The 13,573-nt window shown below is 33.9% G+C and overlaps 2 protein-coding genes across 2 annotated transcripts in view; one reads left to right on the forward strand and one right to left on the reverse strand.

The window, feature by feature from the left end:
• ERGIC2 (ERGIC and golgi 2) overlaps nt 1-4,758 on the forward strand; it is a 46,348-nt gene extending 41,590 nt beyond the window's left edge. The window contains exons 12-14 of the mRNA XM_008573587.1: nt 1,894-2,056; nt 3,205-3,287; nt 3,471-4,758. Of these exons, the coding sequence (XP_008571809.1) occupies nt 1,894-2,056; nt 3,205-3,287; nt 3,471-3,533 (309 nt within the window). The 3' untranslated portion in view covers nt 3,534-4,758. The remainder of the gene's footprint in view (nt 1-1,893; nt 2,057-3,204; nt 3,288-3,470) is intronic.
• Nucleotides 4,759-10,569: 5,811 nt separating this feature from the next.
• The window catches only part of FAR2 (fatty acyl CoA reductase 2), a 53,886-nt gene continuing 50,882 nt past the window's right edge, over nt 10,570-13,573 (reverse strand). Inside the window, exons 10-11 of the mRNA XM_008573588.1 lie at nt 11,897-12,024; nt 10,570-11,009 (exon numbers count right to left, since the gene is read on the reverse strand). Coding sequence (XP_008571810.1) covers nt 10,847-11,009; nt 11,897-12,024 — 291 coding nt within the window. The 3' untranslated portion in view covers nt 10,570-10,846. The remainder of the gene's footprint in view (nt 11,010-11,896; nt 12,025-13,573) is intronic.

The following is a 13,573-nucleotide window of genomic DNA, read 5'->3' on the forward strand; positions in this document are numbered from 1 at the left end:
CCAGAAAAATCCCAAGGCAGAGTTTAAGTGCTTATTATAAAGCACTTAAATAGTCTTATAATTAATGATGACCATGTCCTCAACAATTGTAGAATTTTCCTTATTCTTATGAGACTAGGTGTTGATGTTTATAGGGATGAAGTGTCATGTGTCTTGTCTGTAACTTTTCAGTTGGTTTAGGGAGAAACACCAAATTGTATATATATGTATGTGTTTGTACACACACACACACACACGCAGAAACTAGGTAAAGTGTACACAAGTATGTATTGTGCTTTTCAATATTTCTGTAGGTGTGGGGAGATACCATTTCTCACCTGTAAGACTGATAAACACCTGAAAGACAGTATACACAGTTGGCAAGGCTTTGGGGAAAGCCTTCCCCTGTTTGGGGAAAACAGGCACATATGCATCGCTGTGGGAATGCAAAATGGCATAGTCTCTGTGTGGAAGGGAGTCTGGCAGTATGACATATGCATTTGACCTTTGACTCAGCATTCCCACTTTTAGAAATCTGTTCCAAAGGTACAGTGGGAAAAATACAAAAATGATGTGTATTAGGTTATTGATTGCATTGTTATCTGCTGTAATAGAAGACTGAAAACAACTGAAGTGGTGCATATACATAACAGAGGAACATGCAACTGTGGGAAAAAAAATAAGGAAGATCTTTATATGCCGATATAAAATTATCTACAGGAGATATATAAAAATAGCAAAATTAAATCAAAAAGAAAAAAATATAGTAGAATCCCAGAGCATTTGACTTTTGAAGAATGTGTTTGTTGTGCTGATAAGGTGTTTGACTTAAAAAAAAGAAATGGAGAAGCTGGAATTGGTAAAGTGTAGAATAGGGGGCAAGGAGGGGGAAAGCTGACCTTCATTGGTCCTGGAACCCAATTTAATCATTATTGGCCTCTTGCTTCATAGATGCCTTGATCCCTAAAACAGCTTCTACCTTATAGGTAGTAGCAGTATATTTATAACTTCACCATTATATTGAGCATTCACAGCTTTAAGATGAATCATTTTATTGGGAACTTGATCAATGGCTTATAAGGCTCTATTGTGCTAATAATAGGTGAAACGGTTTTGTAATGCCTGCCCCACATGAAAGTTTTAATTTCTCTTTGTAGTAGTCAACCTCATTATTTGTATTCCTAAAGCTTTAAGGAATAGCATAATTAAATGGGTAACGCCTGGCACAAAAAATTTTATTTTACCAATAAAACTAGCTAAAGCACTGTGGCAACATAGTTGTTGGAGCTATAATAGAAATTTATGAGAAAGTTTGCAAACTTGATTTTGGAAGTGTAAACAGCATGAAATGAAATAGAATTTCTTTTACTCAGCCTGCACACTTTGGTAGATTTATAATTTTAGTTACATTCCTTTTAAGTAAATCCTTTTAAAACTGAACCAGTAGCTCAAATATTGGTATTTTCCAAATAGATGCATTATGTTTTCTTCCTATATTGTATCATATAGTTTAAAATAAGCAACAGCAAATAAATTACTTGTTTTTAAATCTGATCATTTAAATGACAGGAAGTAAATACAGTTATTTAATCAATTCCTAGCAAACAAAAAATTTTAAAAAGTATGTCAAAACATAAACTTAGTTTTTATTGATTTGGTCAATAAGGAAGATGCCATACAGTTGTAAGCTCTTAAGCTCAGTAGAAAACTTATATATAAAGTGACCTTTTGAGAAAGTAGGAAGGAAAAAACAATTTATATAGAAAATTGGAAAAAAAAAAAAGAAATTTGGATGTCCCTCTTTTACAGTAGGGCTGTAAGGGCTTAATATTGAGTGTGTGCAAATAACCAGATGATATGAATTCTGTTTCTCCCTTCCTCCTATCTCTACCCTTCTTTTTACCTTTCTTTTAGGAACGTATCATTAACCATGCTGCAGGCAGCCATGGAGTCTCTGGGATATTTATGAAATATGATCTCAGTTCTCTTATGGTGACAGTTACTGAGGAGCATATGCCATTCTGGCAGTTTTTTGTAAGACTCTGTGGTATTGTTGGAGGAATCTTTTCAACAACAGGTTAACATTCATTTCTTTTTTGTCGAATTTCTAAAAGTGTTGCTTATGTTTAAGATGCTTCTACTTAAAAGGGGCAAGAATTATACATTCTCATGTTTTGATATTTAAAGAACTTTTTCTTTAATATTTAAGTCCAAAGATCCAAAATTGTATAGAATAACCAGTACACATAACCAATTTCACTGTATTCAGTAATTTAAGGGAGATTATATGGTAAGCTACAAAGATCCTGGCTGTTAACATCAGACGTAACTAGAATTGAATCCAAGTTCTGCTGTTTATTTGCTGGTAGCCTTGGATAGGTCACCTGCCTTTTCTGAAATTTTCTCATCTGTAAAAATGGGAATAGTAATATCTAACTTGGAAATGTGTTATAGAATTAAATGAGAAAATGCCTAGAAATAATAGACATGAATGCAGATTTTTCTTTTCATTTAAGGTATTTTTATTACAGTATGTCAAATCATATTTTATGGTACTTCGAACTATGTAATAAGTGAATCCAGACTTTCAGTTTATAATATTTTCGTGATTTTTGGCCTGAGATTCTGGACTTTTTTCAAAGACCATTTGTTTGTAGAATTGTAACCATGAAAAAAATATTTGGTGGCTGACGGGTACAGGGATCGAATCCTGGACCTTAGTGTTATCAGCACCATGCTCTTACTGACTGAGCTAACCAGCCAGCTGTAATCATGAAAATTTGAGAGTTAAGTATGATAGATAAAGAAAGGAAACAGTTCCTTATACATGTCCAATCTGTATTCAGTATTACATGGAGCTGTGTAGTTTACATACTTGGAATCATATTTTTTAAACAAGTGAATAGCTTTTCTTGTAAAATTCCTTGTTACTACCTCATTTAAGTTCATTTAAATCTGTGTTGTTGATATTAATTTTTTCAAAATTGTGTGGGTGTATGAAAACTTTGAAAAGATTGATTGTGTAAAGGTTATGAATTATGTGGCCTTGTGATTTTGAGAAGAATTTGTTTTAAAATATAACTATCTTGATTATTTTAACCATGGAAGTGAGTAATGCATACTGCTTTGTTTCCTTTCTTAATTATACTCAGTTGAGTGTTTTATTCTTATGTAGCAATTTAGGAAATAATTTAACTGAAAGCATAAACTTATTGTTTATTACAGGCATGTTACATGGAATTGGAAAATTTATAGTCGAAATAATTTGCTGTCGTTTCAGACTTGGATCCTATAAACCCGTCAATTCTGTAAGTGGTATAGTATACATGGTGCTGATCTCTAAATCATGTTTAAGATTATTGTTAAGTCTAAATAGTAGCTTTTGGTGCCCAGAAAGAATTGCCCCAAATAAAGCTTTGTGTATAGAGGAAATAGTATAAGGAATAAAACTGATGCCTTGGTCTTTTTTTTTCCCCCTTTTTTACCCCTAGGTCCCATTTGAGGATGGCCACACAGACAACCACTTACCTCTTTTAGAAAATAATACACATTAGCACCTTCTGAGTGAAGGAGAAAAACTTTTTGCCTGAGACATAAAACCTTTTTTAATAATAAAATATTGTGCAATATATTCAAAGAAAAGAAAATATGAATGAGAAGCAGGAAACACACTTATTTAAAAAAAGAGGAAAAAGGAGGAAAAAAAACCCCAAACTGCAATTCTATATATGTTGTGTCTGTTACAAATGTTGTAGAAGAAATTATGCAGCTAATCAGTGAATAAGCCCAACGGGAGTATTGCTTTGAAGACAACTCCTTCTGATACTTTCACAGCAAATGGGCAGTATTGAAATCAGACCTTGCTTCTTGGTGACAAAAAGCCTGAAGAAAAGAAGTGAAACTTCATCTAAAGAAAAAGGCATTGATAAGTGCAAATGTTTGCGTCCTTTTGTTTTTAAAAGATGATGTCAGAATAAAATACATAAAACATATGGAAAACTAGTCTAGACTTTAAAAAATTGTGATCAGGTTATATTGTTAATAAAGAAAAACAGGGACTAATCTCTATGTTATAGCCATATTAATGTTAAGCCATATTACAAGACCACTTATTCTAGTAATTTGGTCTTATGAAGGTAACTGCTTTCCTTTGAACTCTGGTTATTGATTTCTCTAACTGTTCAAGATAGAGTCTTAGATGACAGGTGAATTCTCACAGGGGCAGATACATAGGTGCTGTGATTTGTAACTGAGGTATCAATCACAAATTGTATAGTGGAGACTTAAAACTTATACAGGGAAAAGAAAGCACATTTTTAAAAAAGATGTTAAATTTCATAATCTGATCATTATGTTATTGGTATATTTGGTGGGGCACAGGGTGAGTAATAGGAAGATCCATTACTCATGATGAAAATGATCAGTTTGTAAAATAGTGAGAGGAAAAGTAGAATATTTTATACATGTGGTGAGTGGGGAACAGGGTAAATTTAAATACAATAACAGTGTGAGGCAAATTTTACGTACAATAGATAATGTCAGATCTGAGAGGTGCTGTATTAAACAGTGTCCGTTAAACTGTACACCTGGATTATGAAAGAAGTATTTGCATTCAGGATGTCCTGAATATGATTGATTTTGTAATTAGATTTAGTTGTTCTAACTTTTTGACTATTTAAGGGATGGTTTTAAATTTCTAGAATATAGAAGATTAAAAATAATGAGAGGGAGCTGTCACTCAGGTGCCATTAAAAACTATATTTGGACTATGTATGCCAACATCAATTTTCCCTTTGTAGTACTTAGTAGAAGAATCATGAGCCAATCCCCAAAGTTTAAATCATTTAGGGAAATGGGGAAACAAAATTCCAGGTAAGTAACAAGAATAAAAGACTAGATTTTAGTTTTTAACAAGTAACAAAAAGACTAGATTTAAAATTGTGGTTTTAGAGAATGGGATGTCATAAGTTATAGTTTTCAAATGGGTTTTTTTTAAAGATTAAAAAATGCTTTGTTGAAAACAGGATAGGAAATATAATGGAGAGAGGGAGAACTAGTGAAAAAGTACTTTATAGTAAAGTTTATATAGAATGGTATTTTGCAGAAAATAAGAGAATCATCATTGTTTAAAATATACAGTATCATTAGGAGCAATGAAGTTAACCTATTAATATAGGTGAACATGCTTTGAAGGATTTTTAAATCCAGAAGTTTTCAAATAATGAATGAGCCTTCTTTAGGTTTTTTATTGCTTTTCTTCAGATATTTTAAACAAAATTGGGCTAGGAACTAAAAGAACATCTCTGAAAAGAAGTCTTAAGTGGAGAAAATTAGAACTTTAGGTATTTTAGACTGAATTTTGGTACTCTGAATCTGCTTATAAGAAAATTCAAGTTTCAGGTTTTTTTTTTTTTTAATGGGAGGAAAAAATACTGATTTAGGATTATGTTCTTTTATTTAGAATTATAACAGTTAAGTATCTTTAAAAAGGATTTTAAAAATTATTTTGGTACTTATATATGATTTTTAATTGTTTCCTGTTTTCCAAATACCGTATTAAAATTTTAATGAAATTTATATGTCCCAATAAAACTGACTATAAAAGGAATTTCTTTAAAGCAAAATCCTGCTTTGCCACTGATTTCCATTTTAAAAACTAAGAAGGGCTTGCACCTGAAATTCCTCAAATAGGGTCAGATTTTTGGCAGTGAAAGTATTAAGATTCTGACCAGACCTTTTGATGATGAAGTTTACCTCCACATTAGGATTTGTTAGTTTTTGCTCATCAAGTGTTTCTGTCTATTGCAGAAAGGACCTTATTGACCTATCTATTATGCAACTTTCCCTATGCCTGGTGCTCCCTCCAGCCAGGATCCCCAACTTTATGACAATCCAATCCTCCTTTTCATTTTATTAGGGTATTCATAACATCTATATGTATATATTCCAGCCTACATATTTTAAAAGTCTGTGAATTCAAATTATATGAAATAGATTTTTTTAAAACTATGTTTGCATACATTGCTCTATAAAGAAAACTATTTAGGTGAATAATTCACTGGAGCAGTATTTATACACTTCAGACTACCTCTTAGGAAAAGCTTAACTCAGTGTTAGTCAGAATTACAAAATTACTTCAAATTCTCAACTTAGATGATTAAAATCACACTTTTCTCACATATTTTATGAAAGAAAGCACTGAATTGTTATAATAATTTACCATGCAAACACAATTTGCAATCTTTAATACAATCTTAACATTGGAATTCATAAAGGAATGACTAAAATCTAGTTTTTTAATAATGTAAGTAGAGATATACTGTGCATTCCTTTTGTCTTGTGTTAGTAATTCAACTACCAAAAAATAAATTTATATGCAACTCCTCTGCTTCAAAATTCAGAGTTTACACTTGAGTTCAAGATGCATATTTTTGTTTAAAAATTACCTAAACCTGAGCCTTAGGATCTTTAAAATCTCAGCATGCTTTCTAACCTAGTATTTCCCCTTCTGTTTTGAGCTGTAGCAAACCTTCAGGAAGCCTTTTCAATACTGTCAAAATAGAGCGGTCACCAGTTGTTTACTCCCTTATAGTATAAAGCCTGAATCAATACCCAGGTATCCTCTTATGATGATGATATAATCAAAGTATAGATTTCCCCCTTTCTTTTTTTTTTTTTTTTTCCCTTTTTGTCCTTCCTCGTGTCCAGCAACGGATCGCAACCCTCAGTGTCGCGCCCGCACCGGACCGGGACCGGCAACGGGATCGCAACCCTAGGTGTTGCTCCCACACCTTGCTCAGCCAGTGAGCGGGAACTGGTCTGCATGTGGGATCCGAACCCTCGGCAGGAGCGCCACTGCGCTCCCAAGCGGCGCACTGTAGCAGTGCGCCACCGGGCCGGCCCTAGATTTCCCCCTTTCTAAATATTTTTAGTAATAAAATCACTTTGCATTATTTTAGGAGTAGAAACCAAACTGACTTGGATTTTTTGTTTTTCTTTTTAGATTTTTTTAAGGAGAGAAAACATTCATTTAGTGTCTCAATTGCAGACATTTGGACTCTAAATAAAATGACAAATTATAAAACAATTTCCTTGTCCTTTTAACGCTGGTAGAAAATTAAGATCATGTACCCCCAGATGAGTCTTAGTTTTCCATATTTAAACTTACTTTTACTCATAGGAAAACTATAGGAATCTTTAAATATCACTTGGTTACATTTGCTTTTCCTCCAGATGGAGCTAGATTGCTACATGAGATTGAATTTAAAGATGAAAGAATAGTGAAAACAGTTGACTCAAGTAGGTCTATAAACCTGTTAACAGTTGAATACAAACAAAATTATAATCAGAGAAACATTTAAATAGTTTTGTTTTAGCAATTTCAAATAATACTGAATGTTTACAAAAGGAATTGGGTTAACAACTCTTCCAAATACTTTATGCTATTTTATGTAATAATTTTAAGGTAAAACTACTCAGAATAAGAAGGCATGGGAACAAGTATACATTAATGAAGGCTATATACTAAAGTAGACCTTTAGCAACAGCTCATATAACTATGTAATAAATGCTTTGTAAATACTTTGTATTCTGTTTGCAAGCAATTATGCAAATCAGTTTGGTGACTTCTTGTACTATACTTACCTTTAATTTTCTTAAGGTATTTTTTAGAATTGACCCACATTGCCCTACCTCACTTCTCCCCACCCATTTATAGTTCCAGGTTGGAATCAGTATTTCAAAATAAAATAGGGACACACCAAAATGTTTGTTTGTATAGCAAAAAGAGCTGTTTCTCATTATTTAAACTCAATTTCAGTTAAGTTAGGCATCATTTGCCGCGGCAGTATCTACACTTCTCAGGGCATTACTGTCTTTCAAATCAATTACATCTCAAAACCAGCGATTGCTAGTCTTATTATGTTAACTTAAAAAAAAAAAAAAGTAATTTAGGCAGTGAACATTTTTCTATACCTCTCTGTGGGCATATGGGATAACCTTTACTTCTTACTATCGGTAGTTGCTTATATCCCAGACATTATTATTAGAACAGTTCTAGAAAAGTAGCCGTGTGGAAATTTGTATGTGATTCCTGTGAACTTTGAAAATCATTGATATTTTTGGAAACTTTAGGCTGATCTACTTTCTTATGTTCATTGTGAGATAAAATACTATTTGTGTTAGACCAGTCTATTTACCTTGAGATTCTAAATTATTTAAGTGAGGTTCAACTGGAGTTGATGTTAGGTTAGTATAAAATTGTGAGAAGTGTTTTTCTGAGTTGTATGTCCATTTGCTTTGACTTTTTCTAGTACTAATTGCCTCAGATAGTGACTGTCTTCAACTCTCTAACACTGGATACTGTATCAGGTATCTTGTGGGTACAGAATATAGGGATTACTATTTTAAAAGAGAGACCTTTTCTTTTCCCCCCATCGCCTTTTTCCCCAAAGCAGAAGGTTCTTAAGGTTCTTTCCCGCTGCTTAGTATATATTAGGCATTCAAATAATTGTTATTTGACCTTGATGTGAAATAGTTGTATACTAGGGATTTTCTTTCATATAGATACCTACTTTTACTGCTTAATCGGCACAAGAGAACTTTATTCGTGTAATTTCTCTGATGCCACAGATAGAACAATTCATGTAAGTGCAACCATATTAATGGTGTCAGAAAAGTGAAACATTATGTACTTATATGTTAATTTATATTCATCTGACAGTTGTTATTCCTGGGATTTGATTTGGTTGAGAGTCCTTTGGAAGATTATTTCTTTTTTTCCCTGGGGGGGTAGTGGAGGAGAGAGCTACTGCAGTAGTCAGCAGTTAAACAAAACACAACATTAGAAGGGAGGGGAAAAAATTTAATTCAAATATTTAATCAAAAGTTAAAATGTGAATACTTGATCAGTGGAGTTATTGAATTGGTGAAACATAATCAAAAAATAGTAAATTTTTAAACCTATTGTGTTTAATTCATTTCCATTGAACTCTGTCGTAGTTTTTTATTTTTATCACATCTATGGATCGTATCTTAATCGATGTAACTTAAAAGTATCATATAGGCATCACAAACTAAAGATCACCAGGTGCTTTGTTTCAGAGTTGGGTTGTTTGTCATAGAAAGTGGTTCCTAGAACTTAGATGAGATTGAGATATTTCCCAGAAGAGTTCCCCCAAAATGTCCTTAACGGAGCACAGGAGAATCTTAAGTAGTACTGGGCTAGATACTGTCTCAAGGCCTGGTACTCCCTTTTTTTTTTTTTCTTTTTTTTTGGCCGGTAAAGGATCGCAACCCTCTGCACGGTGTGGGATCCAAACCCGCGGCCTCGGTGCTCCCAGCAGTACGCTCTCCCGAGTGAGCCACGGGGCGAGGGAGTGAGCCACGGGGCGGGCCCAAGGCCTTGTACTCTTCAACTACTGGAATGTGCCTTTATGAATATTACCAAGTATTCCAGAAAGTGAGCATAAATATAACTGCCATTCTTTGTTAACATTTTATGCCTGTGTAATTTTCAAGTAGTTGCGTGGTGATTATTTTTAGTGGTTTAGGACCCAAATACTGTTTGTGTATAATCATATTTTTAACATGAAGAAGTGCTGCAATCCAACATGCACTTATCTTCAAATATAAGGGAAGTTGGGACAACATATTGTTATAATGTTGGTGTAGGAATTTGAGAATATATAGTTTTTACTTATTAATTTGTTTGCATTATACATAAAATACTCAAGCAAAAAAACCCCACTATTTTTTCTAAATTTAGAGTCATTTAATGAAGTCTATCCACTTTTCTGCTGTACAGTGTACAGTTAACATTGTGCAGTTGGGATAATGAAGATAATAATAAGTCCTCTGGTGATCACAGAAGAGTAATTTCCCCACTTTATATTAGATGACTAAAACTAGAATTTAAAATTGTATTTGAAATTTTGCTTTCCTCAGTGGCAAAGATCAGGTGACTGAGTTTTTATATGATTCTAATTTAGGACTTTTCCCCCACCCTTTTAGCTATTCTAATTGGGGACTAATTAAAATAAACTTAAATAAGGGGTTTGGCAACTTTAACAAACAAGAAGGAAACTCTCCAGAAGGTTATTACGAAAATTGGTGATTAAAAAGATTTAGAAATAACAGTTGTCAAATTCAAATTATAAGAAGATACTAGTTTTGACTTAAAAGCATAATACGTCCCCAATGCAAGTATGCGTAAGCCCTCACTCTATACACAATTATTTGTACTTCTTGTTCCTTTTCAGGTTTAAGAAGTGGATATAGTTAAGAAAAATGTTAAATGTGAACCCACTTTTTTAATCCCCCCACTCCTCAACCAGGACTCCAAGGTATAACATGGAAAGTAAAGAGAGACATTTACAGTGGGGAATTATTTCTCTTAGCATTTGTGAGGATGTTGAGACCATTTTTCCTCTACTCATCTTGATTTTAAACCTTTCTACTGGGTACTCCAGAAGTTCCAAGGTTAGTGCTGCCTTTCTTCAGCTTATTTCAGCCTTTACCATGTGTTCTTCCATGTTTATTGAGTCAAAATTAATCCTCTGAAGGAGAAAAGAAAAGCTAAATATGCAAAGGTGGGAGTACTTTCATGTTTAATATGCAAGGGCATAGAACAGAGTGTTAGGAAACAATCTGGAAATAATTTTTTCCTAAAGTATGTGTGGTTGTAGACTAGTTTATGACTTCTCTCACCGAAATAAAAAGAATTTATAGTTTAGGAGTAGGGATAGATACATAACAGCACATTTGACAGCTTGGGCATATTCCTTGTTACTTCCTAATCTTGAGAACCAGAGCTTGCTGTTATAGAAGTATCCAAAAGTTACATATAAAAGGTAATTGCCGAATGTTCTTAGACCTTGAGCGTGCTGGATGCTCTAAAGTAGGAGAGGAATTTATAACAGAAGCTCACGATGAAGAACCAGACATTCCGAGCCGTTTGAGATCTTGCAATGAGAAGGCGCCAAGCAATAAGGAAGAGGGCGGTATTAAAGAGGTAGTGAATATTTCGGAGCCTGGGAAACAGACATACATAACCAGAGTTAAAACAGTACCAGATACCCAACTGTGATGCCTGAAGCATGAATGTGTCTTTTCCTGGCTGTGACCAGCAAATATTATTCACAAAGTTTGTGGCATGACTTTATGGCGTTTTGGCTTTTGTATCTTTCCACAAAATTCTTGATGAATCATGAGATTTCTACCATGTTTCACTACCTAGTTTCTCATACTTCTCTCAACTTGAAGATGTTTTACAAGCATGACTGGCATAATCTTTCTTAAATATACTTTGATTAGATTACCATATCATAAATTTTCACTGGTTTGTGTTCACTAGAGGGTAAATTCTAAAGTTCTTAGCCTGCTGTTCAAGGTTCCTCTTCCCTGTTTGCAATCTGCCTTTCTATCCTTATCTCTGCACTATAAACCCTCTGCTCCTACCAGAATTATGCAGAATGCTATAATTCTTGGTCCCTTAGGGATTATGACTGAAAGAAATTAAGGAAGTTGAATGAATCAGAGTGGGCACAGGTATGATCACGTCTCCTGTGTGTTGGGTCTTCTTTCTCTGTATCCCATTATGCCAGGGCATGGTAGAGGAAACAGAAACTTGGGTTCAAATCTGGCTCCTGTACTTATTCTGCATTACCATTCCTTCTTTGAGCCTAAATATATTGGCGATAGAAAAGGGATAACAAAAATAATACCTGCCTCACAGGGGTGTGGTGAAGTCTAAATGAAACAAAATATTGTAGGACATAGCACAGAGCACAGGACCTGTAATGTAGTAAATGCTCAAGAAATGTTAATTCCTCCCCTTCCCTGTTCAAATTTTATGTCTGGTATAAAATCAAATACACGGTAGATGCTCGATAAACATTAACTGACCGATTATGCCCACCTTTTTAAGTGTTGTTTTGCTTTTGGAATCCCAGCCATATCCTCTTTCAATAAGTACTTCTTAACTCCCAAAACATAATTTTCAATGTATTCCAACCAGTTCAATTGTCGCACATCAAAGTTGAATACCTGAAAGGTGAGAGAGATTATAGATTGCCAGAACTGCACTGCTGCATAGTCACTTTGTCCAGTTGATGAAGTTCCTTTTACATAAATGAGTGGCATTCAGTTTGGGAGACATAGGTTCACAGAAGAGATTATTTGAGGTGTTATTTCAAAGATACCAATAATATGGATAACCATTTATATAGGAATATTTAAACATGGACCAAGCACAAACATTTGACATTTAGGAAGTCTTGTGAGGAAAATTTAAAAGAACTTATATTACTTAGTCTGGTGAAAGCTGTGTTAGGCTTTGGATGCCTTTTCAAGTAAATGTGGAGTAACTATGTTAAAAAGTGAAGGAGTAGTATGTTAGTGACCAAACATAAATTATGCATCTTTCCCTTCTTAAATTTTGGTGTCTCCTTAGCCTACCGTTCTTTATTACAAATTACCACCTCATTATGCAGATTAGAGTAAGCTTTGGGAAGCAAAGCTTTAAGGAATGGTTAGCAGAATTTATTTTAAAATAGAAAAGAGGAGAGAGATCCAAGAGCGGTGAGGAGGAGGGAAGAAAGAGAGGAAGGATTGATTCACTTGGGGAGAGAAAGTGTTGCCGCACAGAGGATAGCATATTGAAAGCGATAATAAGAAAATGGGATCGAAAATTTTTTTGCAAGATTAAAATGTCTCTGTTTTTGAAAAGCTAGAGTAAAGACTTGAATTGCTTTCAATATGTTTTATTTCTGCTGTGCTGAGGATCATTAGCAAGGCCAGCTTTATATGGATTACAACTGGAGATAGGGATGGGTTGATTTGATACGTAAGCCTTGAGCCAGCCAGGCATCTTTTCAAAATCTCCATAAAAAGAGCTTAATTGAAAGTAAAGGAGGAAACGAGCTGCAAGTATAATAGAAAAAATGGTTTGGGTTGAATATAAAAAACTTAGGCAATAAAAATGGTTAAACAGGAGGAGTGTAAGGAAGACTGTGGTATGATCTCTGGAAATATTTAAAGTATTAGATACTTCTTGGAGGGTTTAGGTATGACCCTATTGAAATAATATCAAATTAAATATGATGGCATTAGACATCACTGGTCTTCACACTGGGTGGATTTGGTTTCATAAGTTTTTATTTGGTATATTTGGAGAGAACGGCCTGAAAATGAATCTGTGCTAGCATAAAAAATGTTCCAATATTTAATAAATCTTAGCAATGGAGGGTTTGTTTAAGGTGATTCAGTCCTCACCATTGGGAACCTTTTTCATTCTGTGAATGTATAGCACTCAGATCACTTCTTGCTTATTAAAAGCCTATTCTCAGTAGAGAGTTGTTTGATTAGGCTTAACTGATTAAACTTTCAGTGAGGCCTCATTAGGAAAGATTTTAATCTTAATAACAAAAATTCTTAATTCAAATAAATGATGTTCCTAGGACAACAGCTGGCACAAAGTAGGCATTCAATAAATACTTGCTGAATACATGAATGAATTATGGAATTTCAGTCAAGTTAATTTTTAATATTAATTTTAAAGGCTTGACAGTGTTTATTATACAGCAGTTTCTTCTGT

Source organism: Galeopterus variegatus, unplaced genomic scaffold, assembly GCF_000696425.1.
Source record: "Galeopterus variegatus unplaced genomic scaffold, G_variegatus-3.0.2 Scaffold937, whole genome shotgun sequence".
NCBI lineage: Eukaryota > Metazoa > Chordata > Mammalia > Dermoptera > Cynocephalidae > Galeopterus > Galeopterus variegatus.